This window comes from Sardina pilchardus, chromosome 12 (genome assembly GCF_963854185.1).
Source record: "Sardina pilchardus chromosome 12, fSarPil1.1, whole genome shotgun sequence".
In the NCBI taxonomy this organism is placed as follows: domain Eukaryota; kingdom Metazoa; phylum Chordata; class Actinopteri; order Clupeiformes; family Clupeidae; genus Sardina; species Sardina pilchardus.
Window position 1 is genome coordinate 26,380,946 of NC_085005.1, and position 26,141 is coordinate 26,407,086.

Sequence of the window (26,141 nt, forward strand, 5' to 3'; positions counted from 1 at the left end):
GCGCTGCTTGTGACACTGCTGTTAAAGATATTGGAGGAATAGCCTACATCATTGTAATCTTTCTACATTCCATTAATGTATTGAAGACTTTTGACTACATTTATGGTAGGCGTTTACCACTACTATATGAATGAACAACGAATCAATTATTTATTTTATGTAGGCCTACAATTTTGATGGGCTATATGGTTTTTTGGTGTAAAGGAATTCATAGCCTACTTAAACGAGTATTTCTTCTCTCTATTTTCCTTCTGGACTTGTTTTTGAGCAGATGAGTTTTTTTTGTCTTCTCTTTTGCATTGTAACACCGTGACTTCTTTCATGTAGGCTAGTAGGCTACTAGCCTACACGAAATCAATTAGCCTATTCGAAATTGCTTCAGTTGCAACTTTGTGAACTGCCAAGTGGTTGGTGAGTAAAATATCCTTCCTCGATAAAACAACAAATTTCAGGTATCAAAATAAATACGCCAAACTGAAGGAAAAGGCATAAAGTATGCCTGCACGTCAATGATTTTGCAGACTATATTCTACACGTGCGTATTCTCTCCATGTTTACCTGATTGTTGGGTTGCTAGAACGCAGACGGACTGCGGCGCTGCAGCTGACGCATGCAGGGAGTGTTTACCAGCGGGGTTAGCCAGCTAGCTAGCTAGCTAATTTCCTCGCAAACGCACGGCTGGCTAGCTAGGGCTGGTTTAAACCGGCTCAAGAGCTACAGACACGCAATCAAACCTATCAGCGACGTACGTCTAGGCAGGACTGGGAGGTTGTTGTGCCACCGGGGTCAGGTCAGCGTCAGATTGACGAGAGCAAGCGATAGCTATGGATTTAAGCCGGTGGAAAAAATAGCTAACATTTAGCTCCATGATCTTTCTTGACGAGAGGTAACCATCATCGCTTGGTAGCAGCGTATATTATGTCTGTGAGGGGTACTGTTAGTTAGCATTAGCTTTTATATCAAGTAACAATCACCAAGTTAGTGTATGGTGATGTTAGCTTGATGGCCTCTGTTTGAAAAAAGATTGAAATTTTGGTCACAGAATGGCTTAAGAGAAACATGCCGCCCTTTTACGTTACCGTTTAACAGTTAGCCATCTTCAGTTTTCACTTTTTGAGTGCTCGGTAGGCACCTAATATTGCTTGATTGAGCGAGTATTGTCTCCTGGATTTTCCCTTCGAAATCATTTGTGAAGGTAAGCGTGATGTTATTCGTTGGTTAGCCTAACTTACAGTTATTCTTGTGTTGGCTTACAAAGATTAGCCCAGGGATTCATCTGCTTCAACAATAGCAGTTAACGTTATCAAAACAGCATTGTAACCAGTCTCTGATTGATCCTTGTTTTCATTCAGCAACTTGCTATCTAACTTGTAAGACGTGCAATTGTTGTCCACATACCGTTTTTCAAAATGTAAATGTTTTTACAGTTGACGCCAACAACATGGAATCAACAGAGGTTATTTTGACTGTAAGAGGAACCACCTCTCCTGGTAAGTTCAGTTGCTGTAAATATCCCGTTCAGTGGGACGACTTTGGAGTATTGTTTACATTATGAACGCAATTTAAGTGTCTCATCTTAGAAGTTGGACATCTTTTAAGATGCAGTGTTACACATTTGTCGATGGCACTCATTTTTAAAACAACTTTTACGGTATTTGTGGCAATTAAGTTAGTGGTTGTTACTGAACCTACTCCAACAGTTATCTTTTCAGTAACCAGTGTTGTCTAATTTTCTAGGCGAAGTCATAGCAGCTGTGGGCAGCTGCGAGTCTCTGGGAAACTGGTGTTACCAGAAGGCTGTGATCTTACAGCCTACAGAGGAGAACGGGTAAATAGTAAACGTTTTTCTCATAGTAAACCATTAATTCTCGTTGTTTTGACTTTTTTATTGATACGACCGTAGTAGTAGCCGTGAGAGGACATCTATGTTGTTTACTAAGCTGCAATACTCTAATTATACTTCAGCACACTCTGGAAGAAGACTATCACTGTTTCACGAGGAGTTGTTACAAGTTACCGCTACTTTAAAGGATTCTTTCTCGAAAATAAGGTGAGGATAATGTTGATTTGCTTGTAAAACGTAAAAGGATGATAGTAAACATCAGTAAAATAAAATAGCTGAATTGTCAACACCTAAGCGCTTGACATTGCTGTTGTGACTTCTATTTCATGTAATTATATATCATGGGAAAGTGTTGACTTTGTCTATGTAGCGTGTTTACATACATGACAAGAGATATTCAAAACCCATATTGTTATCTATGCATGTTGTGGTGAGAATCAAAACCCATCTGTGTGCGTACTCCCCTGAACCCTCCCTGCTGTGAAAAATCTTTTTCTCTGTTGCTTCGTTCCCATCTGCAGCATTGTGTTTGCATGAGTCAAACAGACTTTTCTCTATAGATAAGAAATGCTAGGGATTCATACTTCCTCCCGTGCTTTTGTTTACGTTTGGAGAGGACATGCTGCTGAGTTCTTGGAGTTCCCTGGCTGTTGGAAGTGTGTCAGCTGGCTTTCTGCTTAGATCTACAACAGCTGGACTGGCGTTACAGCCACTGCTGTGTGTGTGTGTGTGTGTGTGTGTGTGTGTGTGTGTGTGTGTGTCCATATCTGTGTGTGTGCGCAAAAAAACAGAGAATTAGAAGCTATTCTTGAAGTATAGGCCTGTAGTTCCAGTCAACAATTGTGTGATTGACTTCTTTGTCTCACGAGAGGATCTTGCAACAAAGGCAGTGTCTGTGCAGTGGGCTTTATTCAGTCAGTCTGTCTTAATCTTCTCCGTGTCCCCTTGAAGGAAAATGATTATTGTTTTGTAGAAGTATAGCCAGAGACATTCTAATAAGGAGACACAACACTCAAAAAGTCCACTGTAGAAATGCATGGGGTTAGTTCATAATGCCAATATGGCAGTTGTCTACACATATCCCGCACCTTTCGCGGGCAAGTCGACACGTTAATACATTAGCAATTGCCAATCATCTGTTGTGTCGTGAAGCCTTGCGCATGTGCAGTTCTGCCTGAGATAGGTATGCGACAAGGCCCCAAAGTTTGTTGCAATATGGCTGCCGCATGTCATGCGTGGCAAGGCATTTAGACTCTTACAAGCCTTTTAAGCAAGTCTGTGCACGACAACCCCACCTATAATGCCTCTTGTGTTAGTGCACACCGTAGGAAGTTAGGGTTATTTGCACTTCTTTGTTCATGGACTCACCCGAAACATACATCATAAGGCAGCGGTTCCCAAACTTTTTTTCCCCACGTACAGTACCACCTTCTACGTCCTGACTCAGCTCGCGTAAAAAGTAACACACTCTATTAACACATTCCAGGCATCATGTTTAATAAGCCACCTTTTAAAAAAAAAAAAAAAAAAAAAAAAACGTATTCTATAGAGTTTACAGATAATTTCCTTTCATGTCTTGTTTCCTGATCGTTGTAACCCGATTCAAAATGTATTCTTGGATTAATTACAGAACATTAGAAAAGTTTTTCTTTTTAACATCTTTCCGGCATAGCCCTTTTCATCTTGTGTACCCCCTCGAAGCAGCTTGAGTACCACCGGTGGTACGCATACCACAGTTTGGGGATCCCTGTCATAAGGCATTCCTGGATGATTTCATTGACACATTGGTGCAGTCATCTCGTGCTAGCCTGATGTCAATGCCTTTCCTGTGCCTCACTAATGAATTCAACTTTTCAGATTTTGCCCTTTTTCTGGTTGGCTGGATCTCTGTGGTGAATATACCAGGTCCCATTTCTTGGCTCTTGCCCAGATCGCTGTTTGTTCTGGATCGGGTCCCAGATCCGGTCCAGATTAATCAGCTCTCTGGGTGAGGTGATGCGTGTGTGAGTGTGTGTGTGTGGAGTGCTGCTTTGAGAGCACTCCAGTTTTATGCTTCACTGATGATTACTTTAACCCCATGTTAACACATTGGTATTGCAGAATGCAGGTGGGCCCTGTCAAGTCATAGTCAATAGATGGGAGACCCATCTACATCCTCGAGCATTGAACCCCACAGGTATATGAAACAAGCTTTAACCTCAGGCTCCCTAAAAAAAACCTAACCTACCTGCACTTTTTTTTATTATTGTGAAAGAGCTGCATTCATAGGACATTCAAATGGCATATTAAAAAATTAAAAAAAACGTATAGCATTGTATTTCCGACATTACGTGTGCATTGCATTTGCTTAAAGCAAACTGACGAAAACAAACAACGAAAAACACCTGCAACAAAGAATCAGTATGCATAGTGTGCACAGAACTGTTCAGAGACACTGTAGCGAGGCGTACAGATATTAGACATTTTCCTAGTCATTTAAAGTACCTCGTTTTGCTGCCAGTCCGATTTCAGGCATGGGCATATCTGCTTACCCCCCCCTGGTAACTTGAGATGATTGATTTCCAATAGACATTACCATTTTGGAATATGATAACTGCACTTAAAATCTTCTTGTACTTTCTTATTTTCTCTTATTTTGTATCAGTTTTTATAAATAATTATTTATTTGCTTTTTTAAATACATATTTATATTTTTATCAGTATTTTTTTATTAATATTTGTGACTCCCACAATAGGTATGTCAAATATGTAAAAAAAAGAGCTTTTTTAAATTTACTTTGGGGGAGTGGTTTTATATACTGCAAGTTGAAATTATTATTTTTTTATTTTTATTTTGACTCTCCAACATTAGAATAACTCTAATTTGACTAATATATGGAATATCTTTCCTCAGCAGTGCTGGTTATGTGGTTGGGGAGGGGGAGGGGGAGGAGGGGCCACAAAACAAACTACCCGTTACCTGCTGTGACTAGCACCTGACCCAGGACCGGATCGGTACCTGGTCTGGTCCAGAGCAGGCCCAGTCTCAGGTCCTACTGGGAGGTTCTGGGGATATACACTTGTAGAAAGGTTGTCACTTGCGCTCAAGCCTTGTCGGTGCTCACAGTCCAGGACCACAGGATCAGAAAAGCTGGCTGGGCTACTTCAAAAAGACTAAACCAGAGATGACCGGACTGATGTCAAGACTCTGAGGAAGACGCAGTGCGTCGAAACGTCAGTCGTTTTTGTGCACCACAATAAAAAGTTGCTAAGTAATCCGAGTGCTCCGGTCATCTCTGGGTTAGTCTTTTTGAAGTAGCCCAGCCAGCTTTTCTGGTTCTGGGGATATACAGTAGTTCAGTTCTGTTTTGGGGCGTGCCATGTTGAAAGCTGTCTTGTAGAGAGACGCATATAAACACCTGCTGTATTGATGTATGGTGCTTCAGACACATCATAGACGTATCAGATTATCACTACCTGCACAGCATTAATGGATGTTTAGAGACCTCATGAGCATATTGGTGTTACAGCAATCTGTGTAAGATGATGCCAGTCAGAAGTTCAGAAAGAAGGGGATATCAGGGGTGCGTTATGTAGCAGCAGATCCTGAAATTGATCTGGCCCTAATCTGGCTTTGATGCGGCATGGATCTGGCAAATTCAGATCGTTCTTGGTTAGATGTAATAAGTTGCAAGAGAGCATGAAATTGATATCTTGTAAATTCCTAGTGCATGTATTGATTGTTCTCTATAAATCAAATAACAGAATAAGGCTGACCGTGTGAGGGTGGGGGGTTGGGGTCGTGTAGCTGTAGCAATGTTTGGTTCTGTTCTGAAAGCTCATCTTCACAGGTTGTGTGACTCTAGCGCTCAACCTCATAACTCATAATGCTTCTCATGCCTTTGCAGGTGCCAACCTTGAGGTGGATGATGGGCAGTTTGGATTCCACAGTAAGATTTTTTACCACTCTTTTGTGCTTTGCTTATTCACAGCTGTTATGTTATGTGTAGTATGCTCATTCTACTGTCAGACAAGTAAGGAGCTAAAGTTGTGCCATCCCCAGGATGAACAACAACACTAATATTTATCTGGGTGTGAAAGCTCAGTGTGTGTAGGAGTGCTTTTATCTTTGAGTAAAAGTTCAGTGTTGTTCAGTGTTTTGATAGTGGTTAGTTACTTGTTTAAGATTCAAGAGAGTTATTTTTCTTTGTGTCAATGTTTTTAAAGTGCTTCTGATAGTGAAAGTTCATTTGAGGATATTTGTGTGTGTGTGTGTGTGTGTGTGTGTGTCTAGATGGCGCCGAGAATGTGGACTCCGGCTGGCTCACCTGTCAGACGGAGATTCGGCTACGGTTGCACTACTCCCTCAAACCAGCCGTGTCCATAACCAAGAAGAAGTTCAAGAAGTCACGCTTCAGGTACACACACATTCCACCACACACACTCACACCCACACCCACATATCAGCAGACTAACACACACACATACACAGCCTTAGGAGTCCAGTCAGGTTGCTTATCTTATTATCCACATGGCAACAGTTTATCATCACAGTCTTTAATGTGTTGACTTCTGGAGTCCTGGAGCTAAAGTCATGTTCTTTCCTCAGCTGTGTGGAAGTGTTTGATAGAGGCTCTATGCTCTGGTGCTAATCACAAAGCAAAGCAAGGCATTGTCCTTGAGCTGATATGGGCTAATCAGCCAGTGGTTGCTAATAGTTGTTGGTCTGTTGAGTGATGTTGAGTGGATGGTGGGTCTGGGCCACACCACACACTCTTCGGGGCCTCAGTAGCCACCTCTTTTCTGCTATTATAACATTTCTGATTCATTGTTCATCAAGTATATTACATATTTAACACACCCTACCCCTGCCCTAGTGTTTTTATGGCACTGTGCACTGGAATCATCGGCCGACCCAGGAGGATTTAAGATGAGCTTTGGTTAGTTGGAGATCACAATTAAAATAGCGAGATGCGAGATAGCGAGACACGGTGTATTTCCGTAATGTTCACAGACATTTTATGGTAGGATTGTTGTTGTTGTTGTGCTGTCTGAATTCATACTGTATGTCCATATCAGTGGCGATTCTAGACTAGATTTTCAACAAGGGCTTAATTCAAGGGTGGCATCTAGATAAACAGATACTCAAGTTGTTCAACTCAATTTAAGTGAATCCATATTTTAGCCCACTTCAAATATTCAAGGTAGCAGCCTAGGCTATACTTGCGTTTACCGCTAAAATTATGTCTAACATGACCTGTCACATAAACATTGTCTATCTATGGCAATGACTGACATAGGTTACGAATAAAGTTGATCAAAATAAGGGTCCAATATTAGATGTGATAAGGTAGCATTTTAAATTTATGATTTTTCATTTATTTTGAACCACAAGCTCCGTGACCCACCGTGAACGGATCCGCAACCTACTTTTGGTTCCCAACCCACCAGTTAAGAAACAATGGCGTAAGCTATGTAAACCTAGTGGTGAGCGCAGTGCATGCTGTGTGCAATGTGATTGGACCTTGACATTTCAAACTAGCGCGCCGCAAGTGCATCAAGAAAGGGTCTCGCCTTCGACTGTTAATGGCGAATCGTAGATTAGGATTTTGGGGTGGCATCTGTGCATCTGTTGCAAAATGTACAGAAAACCTGTCTGAAAACGGCTACTGCTTTCAGCAAGTGTAGTGAAGTAGTACTGTAAGGAAAGGAACCTTCCATCTCTGTATAGAGTTGAATAGCTTTGATTGATCAAAATGTGTTCCCAGGATACATCGAACTGACATCAATGAGCCCAGCATGAGGTTCTGAACAGCTTAGCTCCTTGTCACTAGCATACTGTAATGCTGGCTGTGTCAACCATACTGCTGCCGAACCACAGCAAGCAATAGAGATCAATAATCAACTTGAGCCCTGCCTCACAGCGCATCATTGGAAAGAATAGGATCACAGGAGTGACTCTGCAAAAAATAAGATTATAAGAGTGACTCAGCAAAAGAAACGTGGCAATGTATGTATAAATCATGGCAATGGTTTGTCAGATGAGCTGGCAGGTGAATAGCTAATGAGTATTTTATCTATCTCATTTAACTCAGGCTCAAACTGACATTGGAGGGCGTGGAGGAAGAAGAGGATGATGAGGAAGAACAGCCGAGCCCATCATCGGCGACGTCATGGCACAAGATGGCGTCAACACTGGAGATCAGCCTGATCACAGCGGGCAGCTACAAGTCACGCCACTCCCAGCCCGAGTGTGGCTACGCCCTGGAGCCCACACAGTGGACCGAGTACAGTATCCAGACCATGGATCCTGACAACCTGGAACTCACCTTTGAGTTCTTTGAGGTAGCCACAGTTCCGTTTGCTATTCTAGTCTATCAGTATAGTAGGCGCTTTTTGGCAGCCAAGCAGCGAAGCTGTGAAGGCACCCATTGTGTTTTCTTGCTATTATTATTGGCAACTGGTGAAAAGTTGTGAAATTTGGCGCACTGATTGGGGACAGTCCCATGATGCATGTCACCAAGTTTCATGTCCGCACCTCACACACTCTAGCGCCACCAACAGGTCAAAGTTGGACGTGCGTTCACGCGTGGTTGGCCCCCTCATTAGCATTTAAGTTTAGTCAGGGTCTGGGCAGTTTTCTCTGAGAGGTCGTCTGAGGCCAGAGGAGAAGAATGAGAACCTCTGGGTTCTGGGAGCTCCGTGACTCTTCATATCCAGTTCTAAATCGTAGATCATTGTACAATGATGGTGTGTCATTTGGACGTTTTAGTTGTCTCTCTCTCTCTCTCTCTCTCTCTCTCTCTCTCTGTAAGGACTGAGTTCCCTCTCTGTCTGTGGATGTGTGTGTGTATCATCAGGACATCTGTACTTCCCCACTCTCTTTGTCTCTCTCTCTATCTGTATTATCTGTGAGTGTGTGTTTGTTGCCATTAGGACTGAATTCACGTGTGTGTGTGTGTGTGTGTGTGTGTGCGTGTGTGTTTTACAGGAGGACATGAGTGAGAAGGTGGCAGACAACCATCCCGGGCCGGTCGGCACAGCCTGTCTCCTCTCCTCCTCTTTTGCGGAGACCGGCAAAGACAACGGCCTCGTCACCCTGCCCATCATGAGCCAGAACTCCAGGCAGACCATCGGCAAAGTCCGAGGTGAGTTGTCCACCCCCAGCGCATGTCATGCCAAGGTAATTTGCTCATCACCTGGAGCTGAACTGGAATAAACGTAATGCAGGTAAGGTACAGATTTAGTCGGTAAGCATCATAGCCTAAGCCGACGATACACAAAGGAACTTGTTGAGCACTGTTAGTTGGGCAGTGGTTCTGAGAATTGTTGCGTCATCACTTGCCCATTGAGACTTGGGCAGTTGGTACATTATACATAGAGTACATATGGTTCCCCACCAAATTGCTCAAAAAGTTTTTCTGTCTATCATCAGTTTTGAAGCATAAGCTTCCCTCTTTATGGTCATATTGTAATATCCTTCTAATATGAATTGTATTATTTGTATTATTGTTGTATTTGTGAAGCGGCTTTAGGTGTCATGAAAGGAATTATATACAGTTTTATGTTTATGATTATGGTATTTGGCAGACGCTTTTGTCCAAAGCAGCTTGCAGTATATGAAGACTACATTAGTTGAAAATAATAAATTTGTTTCCAAAAGTTAAAAACCCTACGTAAGACATAATAATAGCAACAACAATAATAATAATGGTATTATTAATTATTAATGAGTTCTCATATCAACAAAAACCATAAACATACAAACATAACTCTGCAAGAGAATTAAGACATAGGCGTTGTCACCCAGCCCATCGTGAACCCCAACTCCAGGCAGACAGGTGAGGTCCCCCCCCCCAAAAAAAAACAACAAAAAAAATGTGCCTATTGCTCATCAACCACGTAGTTTGACAGTTTTATCAGTATGTGTGTGTGTGTGTATGTGTTCTATGTATATTTTAGTGCAAAGGTTTGTTGCCTTTGTAGGTGCTTTTTTGCGTGAGGCCAGTGTTTTACCATTTCATGACATGATTGTCTTTGTCAAGCTATTTCTTGGTCTACAAGACCCCAGTGCCCAGAGTGATGTGGCTGGTATAGCCACACCTGGCTTTACTGGGTGAAAGATTATTGTGGTCAAGAATACAAGTTGCTGAGATGTGCAGACAGGAGTCCAATCATGAGTTTCACAAAGTAGGATAAGCATGGTGCGGGAACGAGTTAAAACAGTAATATCAGACGAACAAGTTAAAATGGTAATATCACTTTTACCCCTTTTTGGTTTCCAGCTGTTTGATCCCCCTCGGTAATCCTAGCTAGCAGTAACATCAGGGCTCCTACGGTCAACTGTGGGGTATTCCAGCATTCTAGCCCAGTGGTAATCCAGAGTAAATGGTAAACCTCATAATAGAAGAGCCCGTAGGTCTTCAGTCTAAACCACTTCAATGACTAAACTTCAATGACTTTCATGACTTAACGTCTTCAATCGTCCCCCCCGCAAGATGTCTTTAGTTTGAGCCCCGGGGGAACACATGGGTCATTTTTATTATCGAATATTATGGTAGACGTGAACTGCAAAATATCGCAGAATCGAATGAATCGCAATACTTGCTGTATCGCAATGTTAAGAATCGCAATAATATTGGATTTGTGGCCCAAATGTCGCAATAGTATCGAATGGTCACATTTTTGCCAATTCCCACCCCTACTGAAGTCCATGCCTGTTTGCCCTGTGTAATGGACTAGGCTGGAAACCTTAACATCTATCTCCCCTGCTTCCTGTCCATAACCTTTTGGTCCAATCACAAACTAGCTTATCCAAAAGATGCACCGGATCGTTGGTCTGATTGGTTGAAGGACTATCTAAGCGTACGGATTGGAATCATTTGAACTATGTGTTACTCTTATGAAGTATTTACTCCATTTGGTGACATATTTAATGGGTGTGGATATTTTGCAAGAATAAGAGTTCCGTATGGTTCTGTAAAGTGTTTTACTTGAGTCTCAGATAAACTGAAGAACTCTGTTCGAACCCACAGCTTTAAACTTACAGGTGGTCGCGTGTCTGGAATGTTAGGGTATTAAATAGGGAGTCTCTGCAACATACTTATAGGCTATAGATTAAACATAAACACTTAGCCTACTATATAACGAATAATATGAGTACAGTATTATACTCTTATGTGCCACATATGCTCATTGATCACGCCTCTTGTGCAGTACAAATAAGGTGCCGACTTTCCATACTAATGTTCGATTTTAAAAGATTGAGCTTAGTATGGTGATAGCCAGACTAGGTCATGCCTGCATCTGAGGGCAAAATGATGACTAGCTCCATAACGCGTGCGGCTTTGGCTCGTTGGTCTGCCATACTAATGTTCGATCTTAAAAGTTTGAGCTTAGTATGGTGATAGCCAGACTAGGTCATGCCAGCATCTGAGGGCAAAATGATGACCAGCTCCATAACGCGAGTGGCTTTGGCTCGTTGGTCTGCCATACTAATGTTCGATCTTAAAAGATTGAGCTTAGTATGGTGATAGCCAGACGAGGTCATGCCTGCATCTGAGGGCAAAATGATGACCAGCTCCATAACGAGAGCGGCTTTGGCTCGTTGGTCTGCCATACTAATAATCAATCTTAAAAGATTGAGCTTAGTATGGTGATAGCCGGACTAGGTCATGCCTGCATCTGAGGGCAAAATGATGACCAGCTCCATAACGCGAGCGGCTTTGGTTCGTTGGTCTGCCATACTAATAATCAATCTTAAAAGATTGAGCTTAGTATGGTGATAGCCGGACTAGGTCATGCCTGCATCTGAGGGCAAAATGATGACCGGCTCCATAACACGAGCGGCTTTGGCTCGTTGGTCTGCTGATGCCTGAAATACTTTCCCTTTGTGCCCTGTGTAGTGGACTACCTGGTGATCCGGCCCATCCAGGACCTGCAGTGCGACATGCAGGCGTCCTTCAGCAGGTACTGGAGGAAGAGGAGCGCTCTGGATGTGGGACACAGGGGAGCCGGCAGCTCACACGCCGCCAAGTGAGTGCAGCGGCCGTACACACACACACACACACACACACACACACACACACACACACACACAGACACACACAGACACACACAGCCTTGAGAGTCCAATACAAATCCAGCAACATCACACAGACCAGCTGGATTGACCAGTTTGTTATTACCACACACACACACACACACACACACACACACACTTAATGGATAATCCAAGCCTCTGGTTGTCTGTGTCTAAGCCACATGTTATCTCTACTATCATAAGCGGTGACCCTGACCAAGCCTGCTTGCACGTTTGGCCACCAGGTTACACATGGCTGTATACATCTGCTCATAGCACTGTGCTACAACCAGGACGTTGGTGTGAGAACGGACTCAGCCCAGTGAAATACGACCATCTGTTATGTGTCCGTTGCTATATGTGTACCATTTTCAAATACCCATTGGGCTAGTTTAAGCTGTGTGTGTGTGTGTGTGTGTACATTTGTGTGTGTGTGTGTGTGTCTTTGGAGCTACATCACGTGCTGACATTTGTTTATGGTTGATACCGCCTGCTGTGTGCTATTGTCGGCATGGCAGCATTCCAGGATATAGGTCGGGAATGTGGGTCATCACATCAGGAGGTTTGAAGGAGCAACGTACAGCGCAGTTCAGAACTCCCACTAATCCTCTATGCTGTGTACATGTATTAGCAAGGCTGGCTTTCATAAGTCACTCTTGGCAAGCTTTGATTCCTAGAGAGAGTTGCCTCAGGGTTTGTAACTCAGGGTTTTGGCAGGCGTTACATGAGCCATCATGTGCTTTTATTTATTTATCAGAAGCTCTCATCAGTGTGAGAGTGAGCACAGGCGTTAGTGTTGCACAGTGAACTGATACTCCACAGGTGTCCCTGAAATCAAAAATGTTATGAGGCCCCCATTTTTACTATACCCGCACCTTTAAGAAAGACATTTTAATCAGGTTTGGATTAAAATCATATTTGTTATGGGTTTTAAGCATTTGTATTGAGATACCGTCATGACACATAACACTAACAGGTATAGGCTCATTATAAGTGTCCCGAAGTCTGACTCCTCTGTCCCATATGCTTTCAGGCATCACAGGATCAGGGAGAACACCATTGCCTCGTTTCTGAGTGCAGCCAATCATGTGAGTACCCAGAATGCCTTGCCGTTAGTAGCCATCATTATCACTCCATTAGTGGTGGCATTATCGTTGTAGATAACAATAGTCATTATGATGTTTGTTTTTTATACAAATAAATGTATAATGTATAAACTCTTTTCAGGGGGCTGCGTATGTGGAGTTTGATGTCCATCTGTCTAAGGACTTTGTCCCAATCGTCTACCATGACTTGACCTGCTGCATCTCCACCAAAAAGGTGTGTGTGTGTGTGTGTGTGTGTGTGTGTGTGTGTGTGTGTGTGTGTGTGTGTGTGTGTGTGTGTGTGTGTGTGTGTGTGTGTGTGTGTGTGTGTGTGTGTGTGTGTGTGTGTGTGTGTGTGTGTGTGTGTGTGTGTGTGTGTGTGTGTGTGTGTGTGTGTGTGTGTGTGTGTGTGTGTGTGTTCAGCTAAGAATACCGCTTCAGCAGAATATAGATAGAACCTCTACAGTCAGCCTCTGCAGTGAGTCCCATATTAGCCTAGATGGGACAAGAGGGTATATCATTGACGGTAAGCGGGTATATCAGTGACTGGCTGGCATATCATTACACGTTTATCGGTCTGTTAATCTTTGCACTGTACATTGTTGTTTTTTGTGCTCGATATGACCTCGTAATTTGAGATAATTTGTTGCTCACTAAGAGTGCTTTTTGAGTAGTGCAAAAAAGCCAGTGTCAGTGATTATTACTATGATGTTTTGTGATAATTCCAAGACTTTTAAAACTTCCATTCCGGTACATTCCCCCCTTCTCTCTCTGGCAGAAAAAAGACGACAAGAACAACTTGATGTTGTTTGAGGTTCCGGTGAAAGACCTGACATTTGACCAGCTGCAGCTGCTGAAGGTACCCGGGCTGAGGCATCCCCATTCCCATTTGTAGTCCTCCTGTTTATTTGTAGGAAAACCAACGTATACCTGTGGTGTTTGCGAGGTGCTGGTCACAGGATGCATAAACATAGATAAAGTGGAGGAGACCGCACACTCTTTTCCTGATGCCAGTGTTATTGGTTTGGAGTATGCAGTCTCTCCTCAGCTTTATTTAGTCCACCTGCTTAGTTACATTTATACTATATTTATCCCTAAAGCACGATTATTACTAGACTTGGTACACCCAGCCTGATCTGCCGCGGTTGGGTTTCGCCCTGCAGCTCAGGCTGGAAACCTGCACGTTTATCTGTCCTGCTTCCTTTCCACGTTTGCTGGAACATATCCAGGCCTGATAGAGTTCAGGCGTGGTGCCTGTATTCAGGCTTGAGCTCGGCCCTGTAACACCGTGTCCTAACTGCAAGCGATGCGACCGAATGCGTGCGACAAAATCAGTTCCATCCCTGTATTTTCAATTGGAATGTCCTGACTGAATGCGATGCGACCGAGCGCGACAAGTTGCTTTGCTATGCGACTTCTTCAACCCTGTTTTGTCGCGCTGTCCGTTTCTATTTTAGTCGCGTCGCGTCGCCTTGACATTAACTTCTTCACAACGTAACAAAGGTTCATTAAAGAATGTTAACGCATACAATGTGGACACAAACTTTCCGACAGTCGCGCAGTCGCTTGCAGTTAGGACACGGTGTAAGATGTCAAGAAAGGCTATATTCTCTATATTGCCTTTTGAATTTGTTTAATCATTTCAGGCACAGATAATTTCCTGTCTATCAGCCCTGCATATCACAAACTGGCTTATCACCAAGGCACACCCGGATCATTGGTCTGATTGGTAGAAGGACTATTCAATGAACTATGCCCATTGATCATGCCTCTTGTGCAGCAGAAATACAGCGCAGACTCCCCAGACTAATGTTCAATTTCAAAAGATTGAGCTTAGTGTGGTGACAGATCATTACAGCCTGGAGGACTTTGATCATTACTAGGAAAATTATCATCCTCGCTCAATCAGAACAGATGGAGCCAGTTATTTGGCTGTCCACGTTGCTCAGTCATATCTATGGCCACCCTTGGAGCCAGTGGTAAAGGGAGCTACAAACAGCACTACATATGTGGCCATTGGGAGCACACTACTAATGACATTCTATCACATTTGAAGTGTCACAAGTGTCTAAATGAATACATGAATAAAAGAAAAAAAGTCCTCTACACCATGAGCTCCTGATCGATAATTTTATGTTGTGACGTTTCGGGGCGTTATGAAGGGCTAACACCCGAAACGTCACAACGTTAAATGATCTATCAGGAGCTCATGGTGCAGCAGACTTTTTTTGTTTATTCATTTGATACCCAGTTCATCCAGCACCCAGTTTTTAGAGATGGGATGTGCGTGCTTGCTTATCTTTATTCTAAATTAATACATGTTGTGTTATGATGGAGCAGACACCTTTTAATCCAACTGACATAACCTGCGTACGTTGAGAATCTAACTCATGACATAACGAGCCGTGAACTCCAGCTGGCTGCTATTACAGACTGCGTTTGTGCTGTGTCTCTTCCAGCTGGCCCACGCCACTGCTATGACTGTCAACGACCACAAAGGTAGGAACTGATTTCACCCCAGTGGAACAGCTCGTTAGTCATGATGAGTCAGAAACATAGTTGATTATGAAGATAAAGAGCAGGATTTAAGGGTGGTACTGCAGAAATAATGTTGAGTTGTAATATTGTCTGACGTGTCGTTGATGCAGATGACGAGGAGGAGGAGATTGACGAGCATCAGCCGTTCCCTACACTCTCACAGGTGTGTTCAGTCACGTCAGAAAACGTAGAAGTTTATGAATAACTGAGACAAATGATATGGGGTACACGACTAGCTGTGCTGTCCACAGCTGTGTAAAGCCTGTTTTAGGGTGCAGAACAATATCAGACAGGGGGCAGAAAATGATGCCTCTCACTGCAGAAATCGTGTTCAGAGGTGCATTCAAATGCGCGAATATAGGCGAACGTTTGCGTACGTTTGAAAACAGTTTTCTGGTAGCCTTGAGTTTTCAGCGAACATTTGAGAACAATCGCAAACAGTCTGAGGAGGTAGTTCTCCGAACATACAGTGGAACTGGACGTGAGTTTGACGAAGGTAACAATGCAATTACTGTTAGAATGGAATGTTAGTGCCAAATTGTTCAAATGTTCAAAGAAAACAGGTTCACAACGAACGTTCGCCACTGTTTGCCAAATTTGAATACACCTCTGTTGAAGTGCGACCGTATCCTATCTTTTTGGAAGGTATTCGATACATTGCTTTAAATTGTTGCCCTATTTTGTCCATATCCATCATTTGAAAAAACATGCAAAAGACAAGTGTGAGCATTTTTAGTTGCTTCTGTTTATTTCATTTTTGTATGTCTGTGTTGTATGGTAGATCTTCCAGTCGGTTCCAGAACATGTGGGATTCAACATTGAGCTGAAGTGGATCTGCCAGAATAAGGTTGGTGTTCTGTCTGGCCATGGTCTGGCCCAAGCCATTACAGAATCAGACTCTCTGAGTGGTGTGTACGATTCTCCTCCCTGGAAGTGTGTGTGTGTGTGTGTGTGTGTGTGTGTTTGATGTGCGACTTGGGTGCATCTTTGTGTTAAATGTTTGTATGCGTTTGATTTCTATGCATACCGGTATGTTTGTGTGTGTTTGTGTTAGTATGTATTTCTGTGTGTGTGTTTAATGCGACTGTTTTAATGTTTTATCAGGATGGCAGCTGGGATGGGAACCTGTCCTCCTACTTCAACATGAATCTCTACCTGGACATCATTCTGTCCTGTGTGCTGCAGAACGCTGGCAAGAGAAGGATCCTCTTCTCCTCCTTCTGCCCAGACATATGCAGCATGTAAGCACCGTTGGGCTCTCCTCCCCTGCCCTTCCCTGCCCTGGCCACCTACCCTGCTTCTCTTGTCTAGACAAGCCAGACACTAAACTAAACTAATCTAACCAGTTTTGTGTTTGCATTTGGTAGGGGTAGTGGTGGACGTTGTAGATGATATGATCTTTCATGGGCCCATTTTTGCTATGTACACCTGTGCAACGGGGTGTGTGTGCGTGCTTGCCTGTGTGTGTGCGTGCGTGCGACTTCTATCTGTCAGGAGGGCGTAGGCTTAATGTGTTTCTGAATGCGTTTCTTTTATGGGCCCATCATTTCTTTGTACACGTGTATGTGTGTGAGATAAGTGACCTCTGTTTGCCCCCGTGTCCCCTCCCTAGGGTGCGTCAGAAGCAGAACAAGTTCCCCATCCTGTTCCTGACCCAGGGGGTGACCACCGTGTACCCCGAACTCATGGACATCCGCTGCCAGACCACTCAGATTGCCATGAGCTTCGCCCAGAGCGAGAACCTACTGGTAAGAATGGAAAATTACACACACACACACACACACACACACACAAACAACATGGCTATCCTTGTAACATCCAAATCGGGACGTTTTTGTACACATAAGCTCACAAGTTAAAGCAAAGACGTGGAGTGATGTAAAGGTGGCCATGCTATAATTGGTTTTACTGCTTGGTCAAATGTCCTTCTGTGATGCGCTATTTGGAATGTGCATTATTTTTTATCGAAGTGTAAAAAACTTACCACTTACCACTTCGAACGTGCATTATTTTTCTATAAAACGCACGGCGCGTCGTTGATTATCCCTTACACAGTTCACTTCTACTAAACTAGGCAACATGTAGTGCAGCAGAACAGTCTCCACTGGCCTTACCATTTGCAGTGCCAGCGTATCTCTCTTTCCACTTTCAGAGTTAAAGAGGAATTATGCAGGATTGGCGATTTCATCTCTGGTTTCTGGTATATAGGCTATATATAAATATATAAATTGCAAGCGTGGTTCTTCTTGTTCCTTACGCGTCTCAGACTTCCAGATGTAAACTGCAGACGATCGTCTCCTGCAGAAACTGCAAGGTTGCAATAGCGGATAGGGACACTGGGGGCGGAAGGAAATATTACTGTTTTTGATTAAACTGGTCAGTCAAGCAAAACAACGATTTCTGAGCGATTTTATGACTATGAAAAAGTTGCATAGGGTCTCTTTAAACACTGTTATCGACTCAATCATTGATATGCATATTACTATAACAATGGGTAAAATATATGGGTAAAGATATTTAAGAAGAAAGCTGCAACAGAAAGTTGGCAAATCAAAATATGTTTAAGGATAGCCCAAGCCGAGAGAGAGAGAGAGAGAGAGAGAGAGAAATTGGTGAAAGGATTTACAACAGGTCATGCTTTGCCTGGGTAAACAGATTGACGGAGGGATGAGGCCAAAGCTTCCTGACAGAAAGCGCCAGTGCAGCCAGCCAGCCAGCCACTGCACAGCCCTGGCACATAACCCAGAGGCTCAAGTTCATTCCTGGTGTGTGGGTGGAACTACCGGGTCAACGAGGCACAGAAAGCATGAGAGCAAGCGTTAAACTACCCGCTTCCACAAGGCACACTAGAGTCTCTTCTCATTCGTCTTTTTATCCATCCTCCCTTCCTTCCTTCCTTCCTTCCTTGGTCCTCTGGCTCGTTCCCACTGATCTATAAAGAACACTGGATAGACTATCCCATTGTTGCTGCCCCATCATTCTTTATAGATCAGTGGGAACGAGCCGGAGGAGAGAGGTTGAGAAGCGGCCTAGGCTGCATGGCGAGAGGAGGACTAACTCAGCGCTGTGGACTCTATTTTACGTGCGCTTGTTTTCTGGGGGACTATACACATGGAGATGAGCTGAACCCTAACTAGCAGAACCCTGAAACAGAAGCAGAACCCTGGCAGTGTCCTAGCAGAACCCTGACAGTGTCCTAGCAGAACCCTGGCAGTGTCCTAGCAGAACCCCTGCAGAGGTGGCTACTTCCCCTCTGGTCCGTGTAGACTGGTGCTAGCGTCAGCATCTGGTCATGAGGGAGGAAATGCGCTGGCGGGTCATCTGTTCGAGTTCAGCTCACTCAGCTTTTTCTTGAGTATCTGTGTGCGTGTTTCTGTGTGCTCCTGAGTGTTTCCTCTTTTTTAAAGCTCTCCTCCTTTATTTCTCTCTCCCTCTCCCTCTCTCTCTTTCTCCCTCCTCTGTAGGGTATCAGTGCACACACTGAGGAGCTGTTGAAGAGTATGGAGTTCATATCTCAGGCCCAGTCTAGGGGGCTCGTGGTGTTCTGTTGGGGCGATGACAACAACGACCACGAGAACAGAAACAAGCTGAGGGAGCAGGGCATTGACGGACTCATTTATGACAGGTACACACACACACACACACACACACACACACTTAGCTTCACTCTCACTCACACACACACACACACACACACACACACACACACACACACACACTTAACTTCACTCTCACGAACACACACACATACACAGTACTCTTATAGACATACGGTACTCAGGCATTGCACCAATGGTACCCTGCACATCCAGACAGAAACCCCCCCACCACCCCCCTTTAGCCAGCTACAATCCACACCCCACCCTAAAACAGGAAAACAAACTTCAACAGCACAGAACAATGAGACCAGAAACACATTCAGCCTACGCCCTCCTGACAGAAAGAAGGCACACACACACAGACACACACAAGCCGCTTTCAGACAGACTACACTGAAAAAACGACACTCTTCCGCTGTCAGGCATGAACAGCTGACAGCGCGGCTGCATTTATAAGGCGTCATTATGTGCCCAGCGAAATTAACATCAATCGACGGAAATTCGAAATTAGATGTGAACAACAGGTGGCTGTGTATACTCCGCATACATTTCGCATATATGCTTCATGTCTGAATGTCCGCTACTATCAGAAATGCGGCAAGCAATTATCACAGAATGTGCAGAAAACCTGTCTGAAAACATCTGCAGAGAGAAACTGAAAGTACAAAAAAGCAGAACAAACACTCTTTCACCCATACACACACACAGTAACTATGCAACCACTTCCCACGGTAAACCACAGGCTGCTCTTAAAGACCTCTTGCGACAACAGCTGATAAAATTGCCTCGTCACTGAACAGTGGGTCTGCAAGAGGATGAATTGCTGTTATTTAGTGTGTTGTGTTGTGTTGTCGTGTGTGTGTGTGTGTGTGTGTGTGTGTGTGTGTGGTGATTCAGCTGTACAGTATCGATGAGCACACCCGCCGTTACACGTGCTGTGTAAACATTGCCTCCACTACCAGAGCAAGGTGCTAACATCAGTTCACAAACTGCACACAAGGCACACACACACACACACACACACACACACACACACACACACACATAGCTAGAGCAAGGTGCCATTATAGCAATAGGCACCTGCCACAGTGGCTGTGTGGTATGTACGTTAAGTAAGCCTCCCTCCCAACACAAGAAGAGACATGCGAGTGGCAGATGCCACTGTAGTACCCCATTGCAGGGGGAGCCTACCTATGTTCCCTGGGTCCTATGTTCCCCACTTTGTATGGGACTGGAGAACATAGGACCCTTTTTTTCTTAAATTTTAGAAAGGGTCCTATGTTCCTCGCTTTTCCAAGAAAGGGTCCTATGTTCCCCGGTATGTATTGCGACCGGGGGAACATAGGACCCTTTTGGGGAAAACCGGGGAACATAGAACCCGGGGAACATAGGGATGACCCCATTGATTTAGCTCCCTTGATGGTGCGCTCACCTCCCACCAACCGCCCGATCAGGACCAGGGCTGATTCACGTGGCTAATCAGACACAACGCAGTTACGCTAACTAACATCAGCCCATGTGCTGCTGAAGTCCAAGGAGTCCACACGCTGATAAAATGTGCTGTAAGGTATAAAGCGTTTGCTAATCAAAACCCTGAGGATTTAATAAGTCATATAATAATGAAGTGACTGTTGACGTCTGTGTCAGCATGTCCACACACACCTGCTCTGGCAAGAGACACTGCTGACATCTCTTCCGTTCCGTTCCGTTGGCCAAGAACACCATTATCACCTTACGTTATCAGTAATGCTCTGCCCTTATGTAATAAAGGCAGGTGTGTGTGTGTGTGTGTGTGTGTGCCCTGCCTCATGTTTGGAATTGTTATCGTCTCTTTCGCTTTCCCTCGTTATGTAAAAACGCGGCGTCATTGGTGTTATCACTTGGCTGCGGTGGTGTGCCCGTGTGGCGTGTAGGTCATAAGCGATCGACAGCCGGCAGACTGTCAATAGAGCCACAGTCACAGCAGGGCGAGGCAATGAGCGTGTGTGGACAGACTCCAACACAAAAGTCTTTTGCAGCACTGCACAGCTGTCTGAATAAAAGGCCCTTGTATCAGCAGGAAGCTATAAGCGCATATACAGAAACGTGCCATACAATACCGCTAGTTCATTCTCTCTGAGTGGCGAACATAAAATGTATGTATTGCCATTGTTCTCTTACCAATGGGTCAGTGTTCACATAGAAAATAAAATACACCATGTGGCCTACAGCCACATAGGATTTCCCAGAATTCCTCTTGCTCTGGGTTGGATGCAGAGCTCGTCTGGTGCTGTGGGTTCAGAAGCAGTCTCTGTGGACCTGCTGTGGTCACAGACTTCACTTTAATCCACTTGGCTAGTTGAGGCCACCTACTGTTTTTTTCAGGAAGTACATGTTCATAAACAAACACACACACACACGCACATACACACATACACACACACACACACAGATACACACATACACACAGTGGTGGATCAACAGAGATGAGAGGTGAACAGAGGTTCAGTTTGTCCTGGAGTGACATGACGTCACACACACACACACACACACACACACATGCACACACACCCCACCTCTCTCTTTTTCCCCTGATAGCGCTGTCCCTCTGTCATTGTTAACTCTGCCTTTCTCATTCCAGAATATGTGAAAGCTTGATGCCGCTTGGCAGTCCATTGAGCCCCGCAGACTCCAGTAAAGTTCTCCTGGTTTCCCGTTGTGTTTTTGAGTTTTTTGTTTTGGATTTTAAGTTCCTGCTTTTGGATTGGTTTTGGCACCCAGGGTTGACTTGCCTGAAGACTCACTCACACAAAAAAGAAAATCCCTCGTTTTTTTCTGAATGGTTGCAAAGCTTGCAAGGCAGTTGATCTTTCAAGTAATCGCCCTTCACCCTTTGTGCTGCGGCTTTTAAACGTCCTGAGTTGACAAACGAGATAGTTCAGCTGCCTTCCTCATCACATAGTCCAGATCGTGTTTACTGGTCGTTACGCTCCCTCGCCCCACTTACAACGTTTGGTTTTCATGCTGTGATGACTTGTTTTAACTGCTTCTTTTATTCCTCTTAACTCCCACTACTTCTGCCCTTCTTCACTCCAGCATGTTCTTAAGTGCCTTGGCAAAGGAGCTTTAAAGGGACACTTCACCGATTAGCATTAAGCTTTGTATCTTTAGAAAACCAGTCATGTTTTTGAATGGTCGTGCATCATTCCCTCAGTTTGCCTTGAGATGGTAGAAATACGGATTTCAATGTTGGACTTCCTGCTTTCAATGATGTAAAAATCATCATTTTACATCATTGAAAGCAGGAAGTCCTATTCATGGGTTTCATTGAAATCCGTATTTCTCCCATCTCAAGGCAAACTGAGGGAATCATGCACGACCATTCAAAAACATGACTGGTTTTCTAAAGATACAAAGCTTAATGCTAATCGGTGAAGTGTCCCTTTAATACGTTTGGCCACATTGCTTGCACCCCTCAGACATCATGGCATGTTTCATATTGAGTGATTGGAAAGGCTGCCTGATGGCCAGTTGGCTCCAGACCTGAACTGGTTTGTGTCTTGTCTGAGTCCGCTGCTGTGTTCCCCCCCTGGCTGCATTCATGTGTGTGACTTCTGGCCATCGGCTGCGGAGCACAGGAGTTATCTCAGTGCAGGGCAGCAGTGGATGAACCTCCTGCTTAGCAAGTTTCTCTCAAGAGCTGACCAATGACCAGTCACATGCTCAAGAGCTCACTGAGCACACACACACACACACACACACACACATATATACACACACACACACACACACACATATACACACACACACACACCTACCTATATATATATATATATATATATATATATATATATATACATACACACACACACACATACACACACTCCCTCTCACTCACACATTTACACACAAACACACACAGCCTTGAGGCCTTTACCTCTACAATATCTACCTCTGCCGTTTTCCGGTGAGCAATTCAGTCAGCTGTTGTTTTATTCTTCTCGTTTGCAACATCGCCATTTTTCTGCTTTGAGGTGAATGCTGTCCTCCAGTCATCTAGCATTCCTTACTACGACACCGATGTGCAAACGCCAGGGCTCTGTTGTGCTGTGCTGTGTGTTGTGTTGTGTTGTGTTGTGCTGCTTATTTGTGCAGAATTGATGACTGACCTTTCCTCCTCTCTCTGATCGGATTTGCCGGTTTTCAAATGTCTAGAATGCTCAGATGAGGAGAGTACACTGCGCTTGTGTGGAGACCATCCATACTGGATGCGTGTCGTGACTGACCACACACTGCTCTCTCGTGTGTGTGTGTGTGTGGTTTAAATATGTACCAATAACACTCCGAAATAGATTTGGAGAAAGTTAATTTAATTGAAGGGCAACTGTCAGCAACCACAGCAATGAGCAAAGTCAGCTGTGCCGCAATAACGCTAAATGGATGACTTGGCAAAATGACTTTGCTAATTTAAAACTATGAGCAAGAAGCTAAAGCACAAGCACTGGCTAGATCAGCATGCAGTGCCTCGGTACACCACATCATGGCGCTAGCTCGTGTGTATCAGGCCTTTCACTCCCATTTTTGCAGCCTGGTGTAAATTCTTTCTAAATCAATGTTGTTGTTGTGTTTTTTGTCCCCCTTCTCTCTCTCTCTCTCTCTCTCTCTCTCTCTCTCTCTCTCTCTCTCTCTCTCTCTCTCTCTCTCTCCTTTTCTTTTCTTTTCTTTTCCTCTTTCTCTTCCTCTCGCTCTTCTCTTCCCTTCCTCTCTCTCTTTCTCTCTCTCTCTCCTGCAGAATCTGCGACGACCAGATTGAGCAGCCCAACATCTTCCAGGTAGAGGAGCAGGTGTCTCTGCAGGAGGTGATCCCCAAGGAGACGCTGCAGAGCTGTGCCTGCTCTACCTTCAGCCTGCCCTGTGACGGCGTGCCCTGCCCCAGGAGGGCCCACACTGGCAGCGCCGAGTCCGACTCCGGCCTCAGCTCCTCCTGAGCGGACCGCCGCCGCCACCACCACCACCACGCTACATCTTCAGAGACACACCGACACGAAACTCACCAAACGTCTTCAGAGACCTCCACACACGCTTCACCAGATATCTTCAGAGACCCCCCCCCCACCTTCCCCACCACCACCCTTCCAAAACACACACATAGATAGATACACACTCCTTACCAAATGTCTTCAGAGACCTACAGACGCATACGGACCGTCCGTTGAGACTCAACCTTGGCACAACCTCATAGAACATATACCGGCTTTCTCTCGGTCTCTCACACACACACACGCACGAACACGCAAAACCTCACAGGCTGTCCACAGACACTCATCTCCCACCCCCTTACCCCTAAACACACACGTAACCTCACAATCTATCCAAAGACAGACGCGCACACACACACACAGGCACAGATCATCTTGGGACTTCCACAATGGTCCTGTACCTAACTTATGCACCGTCCAATCAATTAGCCTTCTCCTTAGCGGTATTACCCACTCTTTAAAAACTCATCCCTGGTCCACTTCAGGTAATTTCATCCCGAGCAGGGGTGCATTTCCCAAAACCATAGTTGCTAACCTGTTAGCAAATTAGTTGGTTGGCAATGGGAGATGTTAGAACTATGTTAGCAACTATGGTTTTGGGAAACCCATCCCTAATTTGGTTTGGTTCGGTGGTTCGGTTCAGCCCAGTCTAACCTGCCTAGGCCATGTTTTGAAAACCTGGACTTAGTTCACTTTAGCTCACTTAAGCCTTCGTCCCTTCCTGGCCCATATAGGTCCGGTCCAGGTTGGGTCACTTCAGCCCTGTTTCACCAACCAAGGCCAGCTGGTCACCACTCCCCAGCCAACCAAATGCAGCGTCGCCTCAGTCCAGACACTCATCTGCTGTTTGTTAGGACCGGAGAGAATTCAGGTGCTTTGCCAAAACAGAGTTTGGTCTGACTCGGTTGTTTATTTACTATTATTTGCGTTATTGTTATTATTGCAGGTTTATTTATGTAAAAAAAGCAAATTAATTCAGAAGAGACCAGGATAAGTATTTAACAAATAAGTGATTTAGAACTTTCATTTTTACTATATTAGTTAAGTTGCTGTAAGATAAGTGTTAAAATCATGTAGATACATTTTATTTTTCTTTTGATTCCATTCCGGCTATACCTGTGCCACTTGCTTCAGCATGGCCAAATAATAGCCATGGGTTTTGCATGCTAGAATTTCCTGAACATGAACAAGAAACATACAGTGTGCCATTCAATTTGCACACGTTTGGTTTCACCTGCCTTGGTAACCTACCAGTAGTGCATTGTGAAAGCTGAATGTGAATTTGAATATCTGAGAGAATTAATATTGGACGTCATGTCATATAATATAGAAACAGGATTATTGTTACCCTTACAGGTACAATATAAGGTCGAGCTTCTGACTGAAAGTTTATGTGGAGCAGGTCAAGTTGGACTTGTTGCAATAAAAAAATATGTCAGGTTTTTACGTAGTCTTTGCACAGTAGAAATCCCAAATCTCCCTCAATTCACTTGGTCTGCATCTGCAGTAGGCTAGTCCTTGCCCACTCCTCCATAAAAAAATCAATGTATTGCATTTAAAGAAAAAAACATCTTACTGGAATGTGTTTACTTGACATTGACAACTTTGACAACTTGACATTGGGTATGTGTCATAGAACAGGTTTCGGTGTATACAATATGTAGCCTATGTTAGTTTTTGTGTAGTGAATGATTGCTGCTCTGCTTTGTCCTTGTCATGCATTGAATGTGCATATGTACAGTATATGGTTGCAGAATACAGTATGCGCGCGTGTTTGTGAAGAGAGCAAGATGTTTGACCTTTAAGCAGAATGTGTGCATCCACACTGCGAGAAATACTGCAATGAACCTTTTGAACTCCTGCCTCAGAGCAGACACTCATAGATCGAATAAAATCATTCAGCTAAATCTGGCGTGTTTATCTGATTACTTTTCAAAACTACTGGGAACTTCTGGTGGTACTGAACATGTGAAGTTGTTCATTAGGGGACTTTCAATG

At 44.1% G+C, this 26,141-nt stretch overlaps 1 protein-coding gene across 5 annotated transcripts; it reads left to right on the plus strand.

The window, feature by feature from the left end:
• Nucleotides 1-26,050, plus strand: gpcpd1 (glycerophosphocholine phosphodiesterase 1). 5 transcript variants are annotated; one of them, XM_062550161.1, is made up of 21 exons: nucleotides 528-1,195; nucleotides 1,428-1,490; nucleotides 1,738-1,828; nucleotides 1,966-2,050; nucleotides 3,944-4,019; nucleotides 5,731-5,772; nucleotides 6,117-6,240; nucleotides 7,918-8,167; nucleotides 8,814-8,970; nucleotides 11,728-11,857; nucleotides 12,937-12,991; nucleotides 13,131-13,223; nucleotides 13,767-13,847; nucleotides 15,448-15,487; nucleotides 15,637-15,689; nucleotides 16,308-16,373; nucleotides 16,631-16,767; nucleotides 17,139-17,274; nucleotides 18,991-19,151; nucleotides 21,746-21,798; nucleotides 23,897-24,089. In XM_062550161.1, exons 2-21 carry the CDS (start codon nucleotides 1,442-1,444, stop codon nucleotides 23,938-23,940), a joined length of 1,923 nt encoding a protein of 640 aa, XP_062406145.1. In that variant the 5' UTR covers nucleotides 528-1,195; nucleotides 1,428-1,441; the 3' UTR covers nucleotides 23,941-24,089. The 5 variants fall into 5 exon arrangements, with proteins under 5 accessions (XP_062406144.1, XP_062406145.1, XP_062406142.1 ...); XM_062550160.1 differs by lacking the exons at nucleotides 528-1,195; nucleotides 21,746-21,798 and adding an exon at nucleotides 1-105 and having other exon boundaries at nucleotides 23,897-26,050; XM_062550158.1 differs by lacking the exon at nucleotides 21,746-21,798 and having other exon boundaries at nucleotides 559-1,191; nucleotides 23,897-26,050.
• Nucleotides 26,051-26,141: the final 91 nt, after the last annotated feature.